The following is a 23,693-nucleotide window of genomic DNA, read 5'->3' as shown; positions in this document are numbered from 1 at the left end:
TTTTACTCTCTGCAAACACTGACAGGTACAGGTGGTCTTATATAGAGAACGTGACAGGTCAACCACTTTACAGGAATAGAAGTCTTTGTGGTAAGTATGTTGTTGCCTGAAAAAGTATAACATGCCTATTCAATAAATACAGCAAATTCCATGAGGTTTTTTTTTCCTATTGTTTAGCTGGAACTTGTAAACAAATGTGGGATTTTTTTTTTTTTTTTTTTTTATTCTCCCTCCCTCCCCCTCTAGGTATTAAGTTTTAAAAGAGGTACTTGTTTTCAAGAGGTAGTATGGATGACACGAATAAAGTTTGTAACAGCTCTTCCAGTGATGGAGTTCTACTCAGAATGGGCCTCAATGATAACAAAGCTGGAATGCAAGGTTTGGATAAAGAGAAAATCAATAAAATTATCATGGAAGCTACTAAGGTTAGTTTGATTATTCTTTTCCTGCTGCTTTATCCATGTCCGGTATCAGAAAGTCTTCTCCCTCCCTTCTCCGAATTTTATCCCCCACGTGCGTAAATGGAGGGCATCTCCTAAGAAGAAATGCATGTGTGGGGAAGAAGGAGAAAGACGGTAGTGTAGGATACCATAAGGATTCATTCACAGGGACATGAAGGAACACACCTGAGTACATCTTTAAGTACTCCCATTTTGCCCAAAGCAGTGCATAAATATCACAGTATTGTCCCTTTTGCCTGTCCCATTGTTAATCAGCCAAGCAGATCTGCCATTTTTGATCACCTTCCTATAACTTTTGAATTTGATGTATTAATGTTTTTCTACTACTTTTGGTAGAATTTCTTTGTGTTTACTACCTCTTTTCTTGACTGCCCTCTCAGTATTCAAGAGAGGTGGCTAGTAGTGTGCAACTTTGTACCAAAGATCTACAGAGGACCCTACAAAGCATTGGAATATTAGTCCTCTTGTTATTGGAGAGTCTTCACTTTATTTGAGCAACTCTGTTTTTTCTATTTTTCCTTACACAAATGTATTTTCTGTTTACTGCTGCTTTGGCCCTGGGTTATCTGGTTGATATTTTGCTCATGAATTTTGTGTGGTCTGCTGTAGCTGTGTGGTAAGCTGCAGGGGTGTAGGCAGCAGAAAACATACTACAAAGCTCTTATTTGGCAAACTTTATTTTCTGCTTGCATTTTCACTTTGATACTTTATATGGTATTGGGCCCCTTGCTGATTAGATGTTTCTTTTACTTATTCTGTTTGTTCTTTCTTTAAAAGGTAGTGCTTTGTTAGACATATCCCTAATAATGATTTTTGGATAAATTATTTTGTCAGAACAGCTACTGTTTCATTTTGTGGTATGAAACAGAATGAACTGTAAAATAGGTTTTCAAAACTGATATACAGGCATCTATGCGTCAGAATACATTTCTGTGAAAAAAGGCAAGAGAATGTAACAGATGTAGCTCGAGAAATCTGAAAAGAAGTGTTGATTCTTTTTCTTAACCTTTTCTTTAGTCTTCAAAATTACACCTACGAACACTACCCATAAATTGTATTACAGCAAGATTTTATAGCATTTCAACTGTAAAATACTGCAAGAAATGTAAAGAACCCCAAAGCTTAATAACAGTCTTGAGTATTGGACTCATTCACACACCAATAGTTTGGTACTGACTTCTTTCAGTGAGTCTTGATAAGTCACATTTGATTGCAGAGGGGAGAAAAGATGAAATGCATGTCTGATACTGAAAGAAAACAGACCCTAATTTCTTCTGATTAGAGACTCTGAGCAATGAGACATGACTCGTCTTGCCATTCATCCTTTTTATCAGTGACTATTTTTGCTTTTTATATTTGTGCCTGATTCTTATTTTACTATGGCTGAATTCTTGTCATTGGTGACAATTTGATAGCCAAAGGCTTAAAGCTAAAAATTTGGCCACTTTTGCAGATTTTATAAAAGACATTTCAGGCAGTTCAACAAAACACATTACCTCTTCCTGAAAATGTTATTTCACTTGTAAGCTAACTAGATGTTGTTAGAAAAATATTTTATTTCCTGCTTTTTAATTTTCTTTTCTATTTCATTGAGTGCCCTCTTTTTTTTTTTCTTTTTTTGTTGTGAGTCCGGAAGAAAGTTACATAAGTTCTTTGCATGATTGTTGTCTTTTTATGTTTTTATTACATCTCCTTTTGTTCATTCCTTTTCATGAAGCAGCTATTACATACTTGAGGGTGAGAGGGCTTTTTTATACTTATTTGCTTTTAATTCTGCAGTATTCTTCAAGATTAAATGACCAGTGAAATAATATTATAAGTGGATTTGACTTTTACAATGTCATTGTTTATTTCCATGTAGATTAAAGTATAACAGAAGTCTGGCAAGATTTCAGAATTTTTGTTGTCAAGCGTTAGAATGAATAAACATAATAGTTCTCTAAATAGTCTCTTGTACTCATCTGAGTACAGGGAATCTGAGAAGGAGAAATACATCTGTGTCTTTTGAGGAGAGAGGTGTAAAGCACCACTGGTGTCTCTTGTGTATCATTTATATGAAAATACAAAGTATGCATTAGAAACCATTACTGTGTTTTATGTTTTCTATATTTAAAGATCAGATGTGGTTATTTATAGGAAAAGACAAAAACCTTAGTGTTTTTACAATTTTCTTCCAGGGTTCTAGATTTTATGAAAATGAACTTAAAAAAGATCAACAAGTTAACCAACGGATTGAAAAAATGATGCAGCTAAAAGAGAAAATTACAACACAACAACTCTTGAAAGCACAGCTGCAGGTACTAATTAATCTTATAAAAACTTTTTGGAGTAAAAGGTGAATGGGAAACACTTTGGTGTGTTCTAGTGTTTTGCATTAAATTCTGTTAATAAGTACAGTGTTAACTACCATTTTGATTTTAGTCATGCAAGTAAAAGTGCACGGTGTTTTCATGATGAATCTTCATAAAAACTTGCTAGAAGAATAAATTGTATAATCACTCCAAAATGTTCTCTAAATGAGTAAAACAAAGTAACTCCTGTTTTTCTGATTAGTTTATAGGGCTTTCATGGTTTATGTAAACGTTTTGTTAAATACCTTAGTACTAGAGTTCTGAGTTTACTTTCTGTTTGTATATATATGTATGTTTGTGTTCAGTGGCCTGCAGTGGGAGGAAGGGGATCACAGTTGTCAACTCTTCTGGATATAATTTATTTCTTATTTATGCTAATTAATGGAAAAATCATCATGGCAAGCAGTTGCACAAAATACAAGTGTCCTGAACTAGAAAGATGAAGATGGTGTTTATTTTCTCAAATGCTAAAGATAGATAACAGCATCCAAAGTGTTACTGTGTATGAAAGGTTGTTGAAAGAAAACAACGGCACCAAGATTGCATGCTAAACATTCTTAGGCGCAACAGAACTAAAGTTGCTTGTAGAAGCTTAATTCCTTTCCTTTTTCATTTGTACTGTGATTCAGTCTTTAATTACATGATTGCTTGCTGGTTTTCCCTAACAGGCTTCCTGCTTCATTCCGTTTACAGTGCAGACAGTGTTCACTGAGTGGGCAATTATTCAGTATTTACTGTTGTCTTCATTGTTCAGTGGGTGGCCCTAAGCTTTATTTGTTGTATGCTAGTCTAATACAGCCTTGTATGCAGAATTACTGACTTCCTCATACACTCCTCTATGTTGTATACCACATAGTGTGAATGAATTCTTCAAAGTATTGCAGTACTCCAGCAGACTAGTAGTTTTGTTTTGTAAATGAGGAGCTGAAGCACATGAAGATTTAACACATCCATTAATTTTGAATGCTGTTGTGAGGATTATAGGTCCTGAGCTTCGGTGTACAATCTTTCTTCATTCATTGCAGATTTGCCAGTCACTTCCGTAAATTATGTCAATATATCAAATTTGTGCCCAGAAAAGCTTCTAATTACTAAGTACCTCTGGGAAGTTTTTTATATGCCTGTATGCCTCAACTGTTTTCAGTTAATCTTTAACATGGATCAGTTGTGTCTCTGCTTGTCCAGTGTTGTTTGTTTGTTGTTTGATTTTTGTTGGGTTTGGGGGTTTTTTTTGGTTGGGTTTTTTTTTTTTTTTTTTGGATGTTGTTTGGTCGGTTTTTTGGTTTTTGTTTTTTCTTTTTTTGTTTGGTTTGGTTTCTTAGTTTAGAGTAGCTTGGAAGTCATTTAATTATGGGAAAGATAACTTCCTTTCCATCCTTCCTGGTTCATGATTGCTGTTGCCCTCATTTCTTCATTGCAAGTTCTGACCCTTTTGCTCTCTCCGTCCCTTTCTTTTAGTTTATCTTACCCTTGATTTTCTTCTTCTTGTCCCACATCCCCAGATTCCATCAGTCCTCTTTCCAAAGCAGTCTTTGCCTATGCCCCCAGAGTCCCCATTGAAGTCCCCAGTCTCCTGGCCCAGCAGTCTGTCTGTCTATACCTGATATCCTAAATGCCTCTCCCTTTTTCTGTCACTTCCCTGCCAGCTACTCTCCCTGCCAGCGTCTCTTTCCCAGGCCATTATCTCTACCTTTAACTTTGCAAGTCTTGTTTGCCTTATTTGTTTTTCTTAGTATGTGCTGTGTGTTGTTTAATCAGCTTCTCTAGGTCTTTGGATATTTAGTCAGCTCTCATTATCTTCTGTTCTCCTTTAATGTTGTCTGTTGAGTTCTTTAACTTTTATTTCTACCTTCTGATATACCATGAGAGAATCTGTTTTCTTAAAATTTGTAAGTATGAGGTATTCACACTCCCATGGGATTCCTCTAAGTAGGTCTTTGAAGAGACTGAAGGTTTGCTGATGATACAAAGCTGAGGGGAGTGGCTGATACATGTGAAGGCTGTGCTGCCGTTTGATGACAAGAAACCTAATGAGGTTCAACAAGGGCAAGTGTAGGGTACTGCACCTGGGGAGGAAGAACCCTGAGTACCAGTACAGGTTGGGGCTGACCTACTGGAAAGCAGTTCAGCTGAGAAGGACCTGGGTGCCTTGGTAGATGAAAAGTTGACTATGAGCCAGCAGTATGTCCTTGCAGCCAGGAGGGCCAATAGTAACCTGGGGTGCATCGGGAGGAGCGTGGCTGGCAGGTTGAGGGAGGTGATCCTGGTGAGGCCACATCCGGAGTCCTGTGTCCAGTCCTGGGCTCCTCAGCACAAGAAAGGCAAGGAGCTACTGGGGAGGGTCCAGTGGAGGCCACAAGGTTGATCAGGGCTCTGGAGCCTCTTTCTTATGAGGAGAGACTGTGGAAGCTGGGCCTGTTTGAAGAAGAGAAGACTGAGAGGGGATCTCTTTAATGCATATAAATATCTCAAAGGTGGGTGCCAGGAGGATGGTGTCAGACTCTTTTCAGTCACAGGACAAGGAGCAATGGCCGTAAACTAAAACAGAATGGAGAGAGACTTCTTAGCAGGGCCTGTTGCAGTAGGATGAGGGGTGATGGTTTTAAACTAAAACAGGAGATTCAAGCTGGGTGCAAGGTAAAAATTCTTTACAATGAGGAGTGTAAAATACTGGCACAGGTTGCCCAGAGAGGTGGTGATATCCCTGGAGATACTTAAGACCAGGCTGAATGGTTCTAGGCAACCTGATCTAGATGAAGTTGTCCCTGCTTATTACAGGGGGATTGGTCTAGATGACCTTTGAAAGTCCCTTCCAACCCAAACTATTCTATGATTCTGTGAGGAAGAACTTTACATTGATGGCAGCAGAGCACTGGAACAGGCTGCCTGGGGAGGTTGTGGAGTCTCCCACTCTGGAGACATTCAAAACCCGCCTGGACGCATTCCTGTGTAACCTGCTCTGGATAGCCCTGCCCTGGCTGAGGGTTTGAAGATGATCTCCAGAGGTCCATTCCAACCCCGACAATTCTGTGGTGTAAAAAAAAACCCGAAAAGGTCCCTATTTACTGGATTTATTGGAGAAAATCCTAGTTACATGGTGGAAATAGTAACATAAATAGAAGGCAGAATCTTGCAAGGTAAACCAGTCTTTCTCATTAGCGGAGTGTGTGTGTGCCAGGAAATTTGTGAGGATGTTTCTCATTTTTTACAGTTTTCTTTAGAAGGCCTTCTTTGCAGAAAAGCACTTAACCACCATTGGTTTTTGCAAATATTGGGACAGTAGAAAGTCTTTAAAAATCTTAAAACTGCCATTTCTGTGTACAAATATTTTTTAAGGCTTTTGTTTGTTTGGTGGAGTTTTTAAAATAATCTTAAATTTGAAAGGTAGCTTGAAGTTTTCCTAATTATTGTCATTGTTATATTTTAAGGGAAATTGTATACTGTACAGTATCCTGTGATTCTTAATTTTGGAAAACTTTTCTGTTACAGAGTTAGATTGTGCCAACAATCTAGAGTGGAATTGCTTGAAACTCAGCAGTAGTTAATAAGGCATTAAAAAGTATCCAGCTGCTATCGGATTTGCAAACTGCTGTGGTAGTGTTTGCTGGTTTTATCCATGTGGATTTTCCCCATATGTTTATTCTCTGAATAGTTACTGTTCACTTAAAATGATACCACTGTTTGTTGTCTCTTTACCTTGTCAGATGCTTTCACAAATATAAAAAAGATTTTGAATAATCTTTTCTGTCTTACTTTGACAAGGCAATTTAAGATAGAAAACTTGTATTTTGCATCATAGGATAAAAAAAAGCGAGAGGTTATACTTTAGATCATCTGAAAGTCCCTATAAGCAAAATTAAACTTCAGTTACAATTGTGGTTTTTAGGGTTTTTTAATCTGGCTTGGAAATAAAAAAATCTCAGTATCATATGCATTTGCCTTGGTTCAAGAGTCTAAACACATGGGTTTGGATAAGAGTTTTATGGGGTTTATTAAGCAGCTCTGTTGAGGGAAAAAAGAGAGAAAATGTCTTCAAATACCCATGCGAGTTACACATAAACATCCCTTTCCAGGACCATAAACCCACTGTGATCAATCTAACACAGTTCATAACTCATTCACATCTGAAAGGTATTTCAGAAACAAGCACATGATCTGCAAGTCTTTAGGCAAAAGAATGCAAGCAAATTAAGCACAATTAAAGTAGTTCACAGAGATGTCCATGCTTGGCTTCTGCCTCACAGCATCGTGGAACTAATGCAGCAGGAGTATTGCTCATCGTCTGCTGGCAGCCGATACATATTAAACTCTGAGTGAAATGTGCTCCCTATGTAAGGGCTTTTCTTTAAAACTCACCTTGCAGTTTTTGCTAGCAATCCAGCCTTATACGATATGGATTCCTATAACAAATGTTGAGGAATTTTATAAAGGGATTAAAAGTAGTTTACTTAGCAGTAAATGAACCTGTTTGTTTGAGGCCTTATTTTTCTGACAAGATAAATGGATCTGCCCTGCGAGCTGTTGGCCTTCTCTTAGCTTGTCTGGACCAGTTTTCTGAAGTGTGATAGCTTAGTTCAGGAGCACTGGAAATTCTCTAAAAGCATGAAAATATGTTTTCTTTCTTTTTTTCTTTTTTAATAACCTATATCAGCAGCTAAAGCTGCGTGTTCAGTGGTCTTACAAAGTTTCTGTCCTTTCCCCCTCCATAGGTGGGGTTTTGTTGTTTTTTGGGTTAGTGTTTTTTCATTGGGTTTGGAGTTGGGTTTTTTTGTACCATTTGCTGCAGCAACAGCAGTGTTCTGAGAACAAGCTTCATCAGAAACTTGGTTGAGGGTGGGTTTTTTTGGTGGTGCTGGTTTGGTGAGGTTTGCTCATTTGTTTTGTTTTGTTTTTTAAGTACATGCCAGGTGCATTTGATATTCTAGGATCAACTGTACTGTTGTGCTTCTGCCAGGATAAGAGTTTTTCAATTACTGTTTTATTCTGTTCAGGTGGACAAACTTGTGGTAGAGCTGGAGCAGAGCCGTAACCTTAGCAGTACGATTGTACACATTGACATGGATGCCTTCTATGCAGCTGTGGAGATGAGAGACAATCCAGAGCTGAAGGAAAAGCCTATAGCAGTGGGATCAATGAGTATGTTGGTACGGCCAACTGTAAAGCTGATATAAAAATCAATTACATGAATCGAAACCCTAATAAACTATACAATAATAATGTAATATGACACTCTTACATAGAAAATTTTTATAAATGTGGAAAAATAACAAAAATAATAGAGGGAACATTGGTTCTTAGACTAGACCATGTAAGATGGATTTTATTTTTCAGTAAAAAGTGTACTGATGAAAGTTCAAAGAATGTAAGCAGATTGAAAGGTGGTGGGGGGAGATGCATATAAATTCTCAGTGTTTTGAGGGGTTTTTTTTTTGATTATTTAACACTGAACTTCAAGAAAACGTGATTACTGAGCACTAAATTTATTTAATCTCTCCTAAGTCTACCTCAAATTACCATGCTAGGAGATTTGGTGTACGTGCAGCCATGCCTGGATTTATTGCTAAAAAGCTATGTCCACATCTGACTATAGTACCATTAAACTTTGAAAAATACAGCAAAGTGAGTAAAGAGGTAAGTCTAAAAGTTCTCTCTAACCAAAAGTAAATACACTTGGTTTTAGGCTCTATCAATGCATAACTTAGGTAATGTAAAAAGTGGTAGTTTAAATATTGAACTCTTCAGTGGTGTGGCTTTGAAAACAAAACAAGGAGGTGAAAAGCATTGCCTTCACCCATCTTGCTATTTTAATTAAGTCATGCTCCATTAAAAGCATACAAATATCTATCAGCATAATTACTGATGATGCTGATCATTACTGATGCTGATGGAGATTTGCAGAACTGTGTAGTAAGCCACTTGAGCCTTACTATTCTTAAAACTTCAAAACCGCAGAGCATAATCTAATTACTGGGAAAGAACATAGGAAAAATGGAGATAATAATTTCATACAATGCTAATCGTTATTTTGAATGCTGATTACGGGAAAGAGAACCGAAGAGCATTAATGAGTTCTAAATGTAGATGCATTTGTTTTAAAAGAAGGGACTTAAAATAAAGAGCAAAAAATCAAGGAGAAAATAAATAATTTTGCTTTAACGGAAGTAATTTTACTTAGTGCCAGGAAAAATCCTTAGGATTACCTGAAATCCTGTTAAGAAAAAGAGAAGAAAAAGATCTTTTGTAAACCTTAAACCAAGCTAGTGCGTGGCACAAGTCTCCTGATTTCAGTAACATTTATGCCAATATTTATTTGTTTTTATGAAGCCTCAATCTCTTTACATAAATGAAGTTAATTACTAATTTTGTTGCTATCTGATTTTTCTCACCTCTGTTGTAAGAAAGCGTATATAGATAGGAGTATTTCAGAATGGGTTTTAACTTGTTAAGGATCTCAGGTTTCACGATATGTATTTCACATTTTGTTTGATGGGGTAAAGTATTAAACGTTCAGATTGATTTGGTGATTTAGTTATGTTTTTCTCTTGCAATTTGGAGTGAAAATATTTAAATTTATTTCATTTTGTCTTTAAAAGTTGAGCAATGAATCCTATCTTGAATCAGTTTCAGAAAGATGAAGTGCATGTTTGACTAAAACTAATACAGAAAACATGACACAGTCAAATTATCCTCATTGTTTAAGAAAAAAAGCAGGGTGAGGAGAGGGGAAAAGGTAGATACTTTATTTTGACCTTTTAATTTGTTGTGTTGCCTTCTGGGAAGATGCATTATCACTAGAGATTTTTCTAACCTGCAGCATTAACCAGTGCTTTAAAACATTGGCTATAATTTCATTTTGAATATAAGTTAAAACATAAGTGTGGGATTTTGTGATGGTTTTTTGATTGGTTGGCTGGGGGGCTTGTTTAGGTGGTTATGTTTTGGGGGGTTTTTACATACATTTTTTACATCTTTGCATATGCGATGTCTGAAACACAGTGCCCAGAAGAGTGCATCAACTTACGTGCTTTGCTGAGTTCCCAGGTCACCAGAGTTTTGTTCAGGTGGTTACTACCATGTCTGTGAACCTCTGAGTTCCTCTGAACTCGTTATACGCTGATGTGAATGACCAGTGCACTAAAATACACTGCTCAAAATGCATTTAGTTCTCACTTATTGTTGGTATCTGGCTACTTGTAAGAAGCAAGTAGCAGTAGTTCCCAGTATTGGTAAATAATTTTATCTATAAATATCACTAATATTGCTTGGTCATCTTCAAGTTTCAGAGTACATTGGTTTACTTCAGTTGTGTGTCAAGATCTGCTCTTAGAGCAGCAATGCTTTAGACTTCCTCTGTATGTTTATCAAGGTTAGAGAAATACTGACCGAATATGATCCCAATTTTATGCCTATGGGCCTGGATGAAGCCTACCTGAACATAACAGAGCACTTGGAAGAAAGATTGAACTGGCCTGAAAATAAGAGAAGATTCTTTTTTAACACTGAAAGCAGTACAGGAAATGGTAAGAAAATTATTACCTTTTTATGCAGTCATCTGAGACTGAGGGAACAGCCGATTTCTTTTAGGGATCCTTGGCAGAATGAAGATGGCACTAAATCATAGCTAAAATTAAAGCTTTGTTTTCCTAAAAGGAAATCATGGTGAGGATAGCACAGAGTTTCTCCAAGCAGAATCAATGAAGTACAATCTTTAAGAAGCATAATACAGAATTTCTAATACAACTTAACCTAAAATTTCTAATCACCTGGATCCTCTGAGGATCAGGTCAGATCTTAATACATGGCTTGCTATATCAATATAACAATCATAACCTAGACTCAAATTACTCAAGACAATACTCAGGCCTTGGAAGAAGCAAAGTACAGTGGAGGTGTCCTGGGCAGGTCCTGGTCTCACTGTCCAGCAGCAGTTTTGGTCTGTGTTCCCCATTAGAACTTGTAACTGCTTAGTTTTACAGACCGTGCTCTGGTCCTTGTTCTTGTATCAGGGTCATCAACACCAGGCTGGCCAAGTGCCTGGGACCGTCAAGGCCAGTAAGGACAGGAGTAATCGGCCTTGTGCCCAGGAACCTTCAGGCTGGTAGGAAAGGGAAGGAGAAATCTGTTTCCTTTGTCTTCTTGGTGCACAGGACTTTCAGGGCCTGAGAATGAGGGGAAAGAAAATGAATACATGACCTGGTCAGTCTCACAGAATGGCTGCTTGCCCTGTAGAATAGCATTAGTTATGCTAACTGCATTACCAGGTGTCAGGAGGAGGGGGTAACACATGCATATAATGTAAGCTTCAGATAAGCTGTACCCGCGGAAACTGTAGATACTTAAGCCCTTGCATAATTTGTCCTCCCATATCTCTCTACTTACAATTTGTTAATTAAAAGGTTAACTTCCCCTGCTATTCACTGTGCATAAAAGGTGTGCAGCTGTTTTGGTCTTGTATGATTTATTTATTTTCTTTTAACCTGAATAAAATGTGTAAAAAGCGGTAGCAGGTTTGCTTAAGGAGGTGTAGAATAAATAAACTACTGTTCTAACAGTCATTTGTATTTTGTAAAGATGTTTCAAAAAAATACTATAGAGTGCTGTGCATCAGAAACATGAGAAACTGTCTGCAAAGACAGTGCGTGTAAACCCTAGTTACATGATTGTTTTACATGAATAAAAATGTATAAATTAATGACCACTGCAGAAGTTGTGGTAATTCTTGAGATATAAGTGGATTTCATTTGGCTCTAGAAGATGGAGTTGGAAGCACATCCGCAACTGTATACACCATCAGGAATATTAAAAAAAAGAAGGAATCATACAAATGGTTGATAGATGCACAAACCAGAACATTTACATTATAACTATTCAAAAATTATTTAAATAGCCAATAAGAGGATAATCAAGGATTCACTACTCCCGGGAAGTATTAATAGAATAGAAAGAAAAAAACTGGCATAGTCTTTACAAAATATCACTTAAGAGTAGTCATATGCCTTTCATACTTCTCAAACATCTTCATCCTTCCGAAACACAACTAAGCACTCAGAATGTGAAAATATAATAGTAAAGTTTATGGAGTTAGACAAAGGGCTGCTGACATTACTTGTTTTATCATGACTGCAGTCAAAACCAAGAAGCTCACCAGTTTGGTGGTTCTAAAACCAGATATTCCAGAATCCTGTTTTTCTTTGGAGAATATTGAAGAAACTGCTGCAGAAGATTTTTATTTCCACCAAAAAAAAAAAAAAAGGAGCATCTGGCCCTCATTCTGATATGAAACAGAAGTAATGCCAAAGACTTGATGTTTTTCTGCTGCTAGAGCAACAGGCCACTAAACGTTGTTGCTTTTCTGGAAGTTCTTCCAATCTCAGCCAGTTCTTCCAATCTCAGCCAAGCTCAAATCACATTAAGAACAAAGCAGTTATGACTCCTTTCTTCAAAAAAAGAAAACAAAACAAACCAACCAAACAATGCAGTTGCTTTGGCTAATATTTTTTTCCCAAACTGAAAAAAAACACCTCTTTTCAGTCAGTGCAGAAAGAAATCAATAAAGTATGTGTTTTATACGGATGGATTAATTATTTGTGTTTCTGTCTAACATAGAAAAAGATGATATAAATATGTCTGCCAAATGTAATGAAGGTGGATACTCTTCTTCACCAGCATTGTTTGAAGACAACACACCCCTGGTCAATGACCATCCTGAACAGAGAGATCAATTGGTGGAAAAGTCAGTTGTTTTTGGAACTTCTGCAGAGGAAGTTGTGAAGGAAATTCGGTTTAGGATTGAGCAGAAAACTCAGCTGACTGCCAGTGCAGGTATTCAGACACACATGAATAATAATAATGTTTTATATTTCCACAATGTCTGCTACTCTAATCTCAGATAGCATTAATTAGGAAATCAGCATTGCCACAGCATTGCACTGCAAAGAAATATGCTCTCTTTGCAAGACTGCAAAGACTATGACTTTCAAGTGTTTCAAGAAATGTCATGGCTGTTCAAGTCACTCCTGGGTTTTGTTTGGTCTGTTTGGTTGGTTTTTGTGTTTGGGGTTTTTTTTAAATCATAGAAGTAGTTTTATCACTTGTTTTTTTTTTTCTTCTTTCTTCTTGAAATACAAGTAGTGTGGAAGAATGACCAGTGTGCTCAGGAGCTAATTTTAGCACTGGTAGTTATTTTAGTGCTCTGTGTAAATTGTTTTTGAAAGCCAGGGGTCAAGTGAAATCTGTCACTGGTTGCTAATTTGCTGTTAGTTTGAATAGCAGATCCATATTGTTAAGTATTTCTAACTCGACATTGTTCCTTGCTTAAGGCAATAGCAAAGTTCATTTAAAAGTTAGTTTTCACAGAAGTAAAACGTGTTGAAGTTAATACATTATTCAGTAGCTTTTTAATATTTACTATTGAAGTTTTATGTCTTTTGTCTTCAGGGAATCTGCCTGTAAATCTCCATCATTTTGATATTAATCTGGGTTAGGTCACTAATGTGTATGTCCCTAACGACTTAGTTTGGATGCCATCTGATCTGTTCTGTGTACCAGGTCAGTGAGATGTTAGGGAGTGCTGAGCTTTATTAAACAGATGTGGAAGGCCAGGGAAGTGTTGAATGTTAAGCAGACTTAAAGAACAGCTAATAAGCAGGATGAGACAACCTTCCCATGTGTTACCGCATGAGAAGTAGCAAAATAACAGTTTTGTTCTACTGAAATCTTGTCTTCCTAGGGATAAGTTAATGTTTACAAAAGAGGCGTAGTTTTTATAAGTGCATCAGGGGTTTTTTTGCCCCCAAATGAAGAACAATAAAAAAGCTAATTGAAAAAATACTGGTAATCAGCAATAAATAGAATTACTTCTACTATCTTGAATAATATGTTTTATTAGTGAGCAAATAAAAATTTAGACGACTAGGGCTGTAGCACAGAATAATTCTATTTTTCTTGCTAAACCAGTTCTAAGTTCATTTGTAAAAACAATTACTTTGATAGAGAAGAGCAATACCTCTTCATCCCTACCAGCGAGAGAGAGAGAGCAAGCTCTAAATGACTGTATAGCAGTGGTAGCCCACAAAAGACTTGAATTTGGTAAATTTTGTCAAAATTAATTTAGTCTTTTTAGTGAACTACAAGGGAGAAATACCTCTTTCTCATTAAGAGTTCATTATAACTGCCATTTTATTTCCTTTTGTCTTATCATGATCACCATCATAAAATTGTTCAATAATGTAACTGATGTTATTTTTAAACACTTGATATTTAACCTCTCATGAATGATTTTAGTGCATGTTGTGTTACTCTGACTATCTTAAAATAGTAGGTACACTTTATCCATTACATTTGATCTACCAGATGTATTTATTTTCTCACGTCTATTACAATTTTTATTTTTTTTTTTGCAGAATTGCAATATATGTGGTTAAAAGCAATTGTCATTCTTCTTTTTATGTTTTGTGTTTGCCAAATATGTAGGCTACTTTTGTGCTTTTAAGTACTGGGCAGTTGAAATTAAACATTGTCTTCATTTTTTATGAATATGGGCTTTGTTTGTTTGTTTTTAAGGAATAGCACCGAATACCCTGTTAGCAAAAATGTGCAGTGATCGTAATAAACCTAATGGGCAGTGCAGAATTGTCCCTGAGAGACAAGCAGTTCTCGACTTCCTAAAAGATTTGCCCATTAGAAAGGTAAGATATACCATGACATTTAAAATGCAGTCGTGTTTTTTACATTCTAAATGCAAGATTATTACTGAAGAAATGGACTTTTCTAGGTAGCCAGTCCAGTTGTGTTTAATTTAAATTGTTCTTGGTATTAAATCTACAAATGAAAATTTCCAGCATAATGAACTTACTCTTTTTCAGGTGCCGGGTATTGGAAAAGTAACAGAGAAGATGTTAAAAGCCCTTGGAATTGTGACTTGCTCAGAACTTTACCAGCAGAGGGCATTGCTTTCACTTCTTTTTTCAGAAGCATCTTGGCGTAATTTCTTGGATATTTCCCTTGGTTTGGGTCCTACACATTTGGAAAAGTATGTTTTGTTTTGGTGGTTTTTTCCCCCTTCTGTTTATAATTTTCCAAATTTTTCCTTGTGTATGTTACATACTGTATATTTTTAAGACATTTTATTGGAAAATACTAACATTTGCCTTTCTTAATATATTTTGAAAGATCTACCTGTTATTGTTGTACTTGTGGCTAAAATATACACAACGACCAAACATTAAAAGTCAGAAGTTTGCACAGCCATGTCAAATACACAAAACCCAAAAGGTCTGTCAGAGAAGTTGTGCATAAGTACATATCAAGAAATAAAGTCAGTGTCATTTAGGATTACTTCGTAATTATTAAAATAGCTAGAGGGAAATGTGATATCCTAAGCAGAGGTGTTCAGTCCTGTTTCTTCTATAAAAAACAGTTAATTGTCTGTTGTAATGAAGATGGCACTGATACCTGATCTTCTCTGGTGGTAAATTGTCATATTTCTAATGGAAGTAAGTGAAGTTTCTGTGTCTCCTACCATGTTTCACAGAATCATAGAATGGTTTGGGTTGGAAGGGACCTTAGAGATCATCTAGTTCCAACCCCTCTACCATGGGCAGGGTTACCTTCCACTAGACCAGGGTGCTCCAAGCCTGGCCTTGAACGCTGCCAGGGTTGAGGCAGCTACAGCTTCTCTGGGCAACCTGTGCCAGTGTCTCGCTACCTTCACGGGGAAGAATTTCTTAATTCTAAATCTGCTTTCTGTCAGCTTGAAGCCATTCCCCCTTGTGAGTGGACGCCTTAGACCTATGTTTTCACTTGTCATGCAGAGTTGTAGGCGTAACATAGCATAACCTATTCCTTTCTATTCTAGTCTAGTGTCGTCCATTCTGTTCCATTTTATTCCACTGCATTCCACCCCACTCTACTCCATGCTATTCCATGCCTCTCCATTCAGTTCCAGTCCCTATGCTCACCCTGAGCTGAATAACAATGAGACTATCCGTTCCCTGCAATGCCAGGGGGTTTCAGCTCCAAAACCACTTTCAAGGACACAAATCACAAAGCTTACAAGTGAAAACAGGATTTTATTTTACGATTCTATTTGATTTTGGTTTTGTTACTTTTATGTTATTTTATGTTACCTTTATGTTACTCTATGTTACTCTATGTTATGTTATTTTTTTTTTATGGGGTTTTGTTTATTTTGGTTTCGGTTGGTTGCTTTTTTTACTCTGTTCCAGAGCTCACAAGCATCAACAAAATGCACATGTTTAGCCAGGAGCAGGCTGATGCATTCTTCAGCTTAGCTTGAAAAAATATCCCTTGCAGTCTGCGAAAGGAAAACCAGAGCCATGGAAAGCAGCAGCAGGAAGACAGGCCAAGCAGTTGCTGCCTCCTGAAGAGGGAGCACATGAAGAATGATCATCAGGACCAGTCGCACATAGATGTTCAAGACGGAGGTGTGTGGTACTGAGGGGTATTTCCCAAGCAGGACACCTACCGATGACAAGCACATTACTGACTTCCCATACTTGCTCAGCAGCTGCACTTTCTGGCCAGGAATAAACTAAAAGTGCTCTTGTGCCTGCCTGGTGCTGACATTGCACGCAGGGAGAGCTGGAAAGTGGCAGCTGCTGATGGGGCAGCAAGGCTGAAGCCCTTCCAAGCACAGGCTGCTGTGCACAAGTAAGAACCACCAGAGAAATGGAGCCAAGAGAGGAGCAGAGCTCACCACCACTCTGAGTTTGCACTGGCCAATGGAGCCAGAGAGAGCAAGGGCACAAGTGGTGCCTTGGAGGTGTAAGAGCAGTGGGCAAGAACTGAGCCCAAAGGGGAGCCCTGACCCGGGCTGTGCTCAGTGCTACAGAGGATAAGCAGCAAACCCCGAGGGCTACTCTGGGAGTCCAGAAGGCTGCTTTCCCCTGGATGCTGGGTACAAGGGCCACCTGTGTGGAGCAGGAGCAGCAGCCTTTGGGCCACAATAACCCAAAAGAGCCATGTCAGGGGGCTGTGCTCAGTGCTGCAGAGGAAGGCAAAAAACCCCCAGGGACACTCGCTAGTCCTTCCTGGGGAAAAAAAAGCCTTCCTCCCCCAGCTGCAGGACACGAGGGGCCACTTTTGTGGTCCATGAGCAGCAGGCAGTAACCCAGCTAGAATGGACCAGAGGAGACCTGACAGCTGCTCCTGCTCAATGCTACAGAGGAAGGCAACTCCCTGGGGTCAGTGGCAGTCTGCCCCAGGGAAAAATTTTTTCCTGACCCTAGCACTGATGATCAGCTATCCCTGAGCATGTGAGCAAGACCTGCTCCTGGTCCACAGGCTGGTCACACCTCCCAGATGATACTAAAGCCCTATTCTTGCTCTACCTGGAGTCACTTGATTGACCTTGGGGGCAAGAATCCTTCCTACACATGGAAGGGCACCGATGGCTGCTCCAAAGCACTGGGATGCCTGGAAACATCTCTGCATCCCATTGCATACAGCTGGTGCCCCTGGCTCCATGGGGGATGAGGATGGCGAGCTCTGCAGAGCTCCTCAAGAAGGCAATCCTATGGTCTGGCCATGGCTATCCAGCTGAAAAGGATTGCTATCCCTCTGATGAGCTAAGAAGCTGGTCATGCCAGGAGCTGGCCTTGCAGCGGAGAACCTCCAGCAGCATTGACCAGCCACTGGTCTTCCTGACTTAGCCCCCTGTAAGTAACTCGCCAGCTCAAGAACTTCCTCTGGATGTCTGGGCTGCCCTGGGCCATCTCTGCCAGGGGACACAGAAGGCTGCTCGCTTTTATTGTGTCCTGGGACATTGTGACTGCTGCATTGCCAAGTAGTGGCACGGAATGGAATGGACCAGAACTGAATGGAGAGGCATAGAATGGAATGTTTATGTACGTATCTGTAATAATAACTTGTGAATTTGATGGAACATGCTGAAGATTTTTATCTGTTCCTTGTCTTCCTAGTGAATACATCTTTGCTATAATACGTGTCATTTCTAAGCCTGTCCTGGATACAAACATTGAACACTTGTTCTTAAAAAATAGCCAGTATTTTGCTGTTCATATAACCAAGAGTCTTAAGATTGAATCTTTTATTTTAAGTATTCCTTCCTTAAATATCCTTCTCAAAGTGATGAAATTCTATTTTAAAATGTCTTGATGATGATTTGTTTTCATTAGGAGTTCCAAAGTGTCTTACGTATTTCCTAAAGACCTATTCCATATTCTTTCTGTTACTTCTTTGTCAGTAATAGATCTTCTGGGTTTTTTCCATTTGACTGTAAAATAATACATACAGTTAGGAATTTGAAGACCAGTAATGTGCTAGCATAAGTCTTTGTGTTGTTTGGTTGGGTTTTTTTTTCTTTTCTGAAGTATGTTGACTTGAAACAAAATATGCAGTAAGATTAATTTTATGAAGGTGATTCGATAACAGACAAAATGCAATTTTCCAAATACTTGTTTCTGTTAATATAATGCAACTTTCAAATGTCCTTTAATAATTGGTGCACTCCCTCCCCTTATTCACCCACTTCAGGTGTTGCACAGTATGGGAAATCTCCCAGTGCTTCAAAAACAAATAAAAAACCCCACCAGCATTTCAAAAGCCAGCATTATTATTGTGAAAGGGAACACATTTTTAATGGTGTTGTCTGAGAAATTGATTTCTTGGTTTTATTAGCACCAACTTGATTTCAGTGATTTTAGTGTGGGGAAAGCAAGCCCCTAACATAGCACACAAGTCTTCAGTAAGTGGTTCATGTAAAGCTTCTTGTCTTTGACCCCCTTCTTTTAGGAAAATCTGAGAATACCAAACTCATTATTTCAAATACTTACAAACAGAAAAAAGAAATGCACTGAAGAACTCTTTACATGCAGAAAAGTTGTTAAAGGGTGCTCAATTAAAAATGGAAGGAAAGAAATAAACAAAGGAAAAAAAACCTTAACACATCATCTTAACATAGGCAATAATTTAGACAGAGAGCAAATCAATTCCTCAGATAGATAAACAAATATTCAAATATACAGTGCTTCATAGTTATAGTTAAGTGAGACAGCATAGGATTTGTAGTTTTGTTTTTAAATAAGACGACTGATACGGGAAGGGAGTTTTGTGGTTTTTGTTTGTGGTTTTGTTTTTTTTTTTTTACAAACTGTTTGTTGACATTTATGCCTGATCTGTGTCTTTACTTTTCATCTACAGTGGTTTAAGGTCTTTTAAAGAAACTTTTTCCATTTCACACTCATTTAAATTTGATATTGAAATTTATAGAAAAAGTTAACATCGAGATTTTACAGAGATACTACTGTTACTGAATCATGATTGGCTGAATCAGAGTTTATTGAGATGATAACAGGTGAAGGTAAAGTGAGTATAATAAATTGTTTTTCTTTTTAAAGGGATGGAGAAAGAAAAAGTATGAGCACTGAAAGGTATGCCTTTTTAATATTGAAAAAACAGTAAGCACTAATCCTACATAATGCCAAGTATACTTTTCTTGGTCATATAATTTCACTGTGTATATATGTGTTAAAAAAACATATATACAACAACAAGCCTACTAAATCAGATTCAAGCTTTCTTTTTTTTTTTTTGTTTTTTTTTTTCCTTGGCTTCAGAATACTGAGGAGTTGTTTTGGCAGTTTGTGTGTTCTCTTCCTCATCATCTGATTCTCCTAACACCTTTAATTCATCAAAGTGGTCTTTAAGCCATAATACACGGTGGAAATATATAAAAGATTGTATTTTTTTATATGTTCCAGTTTAATGTCAGTATCAGTCTAGTAGCCTGCAATCTCATGCATAGCAAGTATAGCATAAGAGAGACTTGTAAAGCAGAATTTTGCAGTAATTTTGCAGGTTAACTAAAATCGGCTACATTTTCTAACTCTGAAGGTTTTACCAGTGTTAAGTTCCTTAAGGTGGTGTATGTCATTCCAAAAAGTTCATTTTTAAAAAATAAATACTGCAAGGAGAATCTGTAGAGCACCATAATAATTGTCTCTACCCTGATGTGTTGTGTCATCTTAGGAAGGAAGACTTTTATTCCTAGGTTCTTAATAGTTGTGGGCAGCTTATGGAAGCCCCATAAGGTTTTGTACAACCAAAGCTGAGGAATTTATGGCTGTAGTTTTGTGCTGTTTTGCAGGCAGACAGATAATATGGGTAGCCTCTTGTACCTTAGCTTTTCTTCCTTCCTTCTTAAAGGAAACAATTTTAGATCAGAGATGTCAATGGGCTGCTGAGATCATGAAACTAGTTTGTATGGGGGGAAGAGATGGGCCTGAAATAGCATTTTCTGTATCCTGGCCCTTCCAAACCCAGGATTTACAACTTCCTGGTTGCCGCAGTGTTGCAATGCTCTAAATAACCGCAGCATTGCCAGGACAGCGTAAGTTACTCCTTGAATAATGGCATGGAGGCCACAGCAAAATATTCATCCCAATAGTTCAGCAGCATGCAAATGTTCTTAGGGGAATAGGAATCATATCAGAGGATGACTTTTCAATATGATCAGGTAAACCTGAATATAACTTAGAGATGTAAAATCCAGTGTAACTATAGGGACTTTACACTTGTTAATATAAAGCCTAGCGTGAAACAGTGGATTTGTGAGACCTTTCGAAAAGCATCTGGTTGGTGTAAGTTTTGCTTCTTGCTTCTCTTAAAACCACTACTAACTGAAGCTTGCCTTTCCTGTCGTGTTGTTACTAAAAAGCAGATGCACAACAACAACAAAAAAAAAAGTGTAATTCTGCTGGTAGCAGTTAGCAACATTTTTGGCAGAAAATAGTTCTTCCTCCTCTGAAGCTAGACATAATTATACTAGCTGACATTTTTTCCTTAGCATCTGCATTATTTATTTGTGATATTTGGCTCTGATGTTGACTTTCCAATCCTTTCTTTCTTTTGATGTTACACAGCACCATACAAAGGAGATCAAATACAAATTATTTAGCTGGCTTCGTGAGTTCAGTTGGTGTTAGTATACTCCTGCAAATATTATAGCATTAATGACCTTAAATCTGATACATTTTCAAATAGCGCATGAAAATTTGAAAGCCAAATTATTTTATTATTTGAAGGGCGTTGCAGATTTTGGAACACAGAAATGCGCATAAATCTTTCTATATAATGTGGCTATAGATATTCATTTTTCCTTGAAGTGAACACTCAAACCTATAAAGCTTTCTAATGCAGGTTTGGTTAACTGTACAGAAAAGTTTTACATGGCAGCCACTGAGCAAATTTTATGATTTGTACTGAAAAAAGATCCTATCTTTGTCTTAGAACATTCAGTGAAATGAACACAGCGGAAGACCAGTACAGCCTGTGTCGAGAACTCTGCAGAGACCTTGCTCAAGACTTACAGAAAGAGGGACTTAAGGTGTTTGTATTATTCTCTGTTACTTGCAAGACAGCACTTTGCACTAAAACTTACTAAGTATTTCAGTTTGTTACGTTATCGTGTTATGTTAGTATGTTAATGTGAAAGCTTTCAGCAGCATCATACCATACAATGTCTTTGATTATTTAATTTGCATATGGTTAGAATGATTTAGGCAGCATTTTAGTATTGTTCAGGTGGCAATCTAATAGAACAGAATCATAGAATAGTTAGGGTTGGAAAGGACCTTAAGATCATCTACTTCCAACCCCCTCCCATGAGCAGGGACACCTTGCACTAAACTATGTCACCCAAAGCTCTGTCCAACCTGGCCTTGAACACCACCAGGGTTGGAGCATTCACCACTTCCTTGGGCAACCTATTCCAGTGCCTCACCACCCTCACTGTGAAGAATTTCTTCCTTATATCTAACTTAAACTTCCCCTGTTTAAGTTTAAAGCCATTAATTATGTGTGGAAAAATTTAAATATGTGTGGAAAAAATTAATTAACCAAGTTATTTAGCATACAAGCATTTTATGCTACAAGTAATGTTTATAAACAAATAATGGAGCTGATTGTGAGCTGTGCTTCGTTCGATCGTGTGATACTAATGTGTTTAAGCACTGTGTTTCTCTCCTGTATTCATACAGGATGCAGTCGATAGCCAGTAGTGTATTTTAAGAAGTACACATATCCCAGACTTGCTAACAAGTTATTCATCCCATTCAAATGGTAGGAGCAGTCCCTGTATTCCTTCTGCCCAAATTCTGTCTTTCGTATGGAGAGAACAGTTCATGTTTTCTATGGAGGTCTTTGTGGTAGACCAGGGGTTGACATTCAAGACCTAAGAGAGTTGTGATTAGTTGTCTTTGGCCATAAAAGGTTGTCTCAAAAGATGACAGGTTGAAAGAGAAATCATAAGCTAAGAAAGACAAAGAGATAAGCTTACAACAGCACCAGAACAAAAGGAGTGCCATTTATTTACATTTGGAAAGACACAGTAAATTGCACAAATGGTTTAGAAGGTGTGACCAGCAGAATACCTGTGCCAAACAGATGCCATGTGTGTGGCTTTGATAGCGCCATGCAAGAGGAAGGAAGCCTTCAGTGAATCCTTGATTGGATATCTCTTTTGCTTCCTTAGTCATTTTCCCTGCAAAGTTAAGATATTGGGCACTGAAAGCTTCCAAGTAAGAAAATAATTATTTGTAGACAGGGTAGAAGTTGTGACTGTTAGCCAGAGCATGAAGCCTATTGAACATGCACTGGTGGCAGATGGTCTGTTGGGAACCATAGCCAAATGACCCAGTTCAGAGAATTCAACTTTGGCAGCAGTTTAGGAGCAAGCGCAGAAACTTGCAGACAAATTTTTGACGTTGCCTCTTGCTGTACACAGACAAGCACGCTGTCTTGACTATGGCTTTATGGCCTTTATATAGATGTTATGTAATAATTGTTTCTGTGGTCTATTTGACGTGCTTAACTTTTTTCTTTTCTCTCTCCCTCTTTCTCTTCCCTCCCCCACCTCCACCCCCATCTCAGGGTAAAACTGTTACCTTGAAACTAAAGAATGTGAACTTTGAAGTGAAAACAAGAGCTTCAACTGTGCTGTCTTCTGTTTCTACTGAGGAGGAAATATTTGCTGTTGCTAAAGACTTGTTAGGAACAGAAATTGATAGTGTTGCTCCTCACCCTTTACGGATAAGACTTATGGGTAAAATATTTCAAACTTACTCTTCCTTTTCAGAGTTAGATCTTATAATGCATAAAAGTAATAACAATAGTCTAAAGTAAAATTGGTATAAATGACTTCATGGAATCATAGAATGGTTAGGGTTAGAAAGGACCTTAAGATCATCTAGTTCCAACTCTGCTGCCCATCCCTTCCACTAGACCAGATTGCTCAAGGCTCTGTCCTTGAACACTTCCAGGGTTGGAGCATTCACAGCTTCCCTGGGCAGCCTGTTCCAGTGCCTCAACACTCTCACAATAAAGAATTTCTTCCTTATATCTAGCCTGAACTTCCCCTTTTTAAGTGTGAAGCCATTACCCCTGGTCGTATCACTACAGCCCCTGATGAAGAGTCCCCCTCTGGCATCCTTGTAGGCCTCCTTCAGATACTGGAAGACTGCTGTGAGGTCTCCACGCAGCTTCTCTTCTCCATGCTGAACAGCCCCAACTTTCTCAGCCTTTCTTCATATGGGAGCTGCTACAGCGCCCTGACTGTCCTTCTGGCCTCATCTGAACTTGCCCAACAGGTCTATGTCATTTTTATGTTGGGAACACCAGAACTGCACACAGTACTCCAAGTGGGGTCTCATGAGAGCAGAGTAGAGGAGCAGAATCAACTCCTCCAACCTGCTGGCCATGCTGCTTCCGAAGCAGCCCAGGATATAGTTGGCTTTCTGGGCTGCAAGCCCACAGTTCTTCATTCTTTCTTTGTTACGCTGGTAGTTCTTGCAAAGTAGAATCAGGTGTGAAGTCCTGAATGGTGACTGAGAAATGTTGGGAA

At 38.1% G+C, this 23,693-nt stretch overlaps 1 protein-coding gene across 1 annotated transcript in view; it reads left to right on the top strand.

Moving 5' to 3' along the window:
- Positions 1-231: 231 nt before the first annotated feature.
- The window catches only part of POLK (polymerase (DNA directed) kappa), a gene marked incomplete at its 3' end in the record, with an annotated part of 25,101 nt that continues 1,639 nt past the window's right edge, over positions 232-23,693 (top strand). Inside the window, exons 1-11 of the mRNA XM_010009789.1 lie at positions 232-425; positions 2,639-2,758; positions 7,804-7,956; positions 8,312-8,443; positions 10,179-10,332; positions 12,419-12,634; positions 14,375-14,499; positions 14,677-14,843; positions 19,192-19,224; positions 21,083-21,179; positions 22,724-22,895. Coding sequence (XP_010008091.1) covers positions 288-425; positions 2,639-2,758; positions 7,804-7,956; positions 8,312-8,443; positions 10,179-10,332; positions 12,419-12,634; positions 14,375-14,499; positions 14,677-14,843; positions 19,192-19,224; positions 21,083-21,179; positions 22,724-22,895 — 1,507 coding nt within the window. The remainder of the gene's footprint in view (positions 426-2,638; positions 2,759-7,803; positions 7,957-8,311; positions 8,444-10,178; positions 10,333-12,418; positions 12,635-14,374; positions 14,500-14,676; positions 14,844-19,191; positions 19,225-21,082; positions 21,180-22,723; positions 22,896-23,693) is intronic.

Source organism: Nestor notabilis, unplaced genomic scaffold (genome assembly GCF_000696875.1).
Source record: "Nestor notabilis isolate BGI_N333 unplaced genomic scaffold, ASM69687v1 scaffold3242, whole genome shotgun sequence".
Classification (NCBI taxonomy): domain Eukaryota; kingdom Metazoa; phylum Chordata; class Aves; order Psittaciformes; family Psittacidae; genus Nestor; species Nestor notabilis.
The sequence above is the reverse complement of the archived record's forward strand: the minus strand, read 5'-3'. Positions and strand labels throughout refer to the sequence as shown.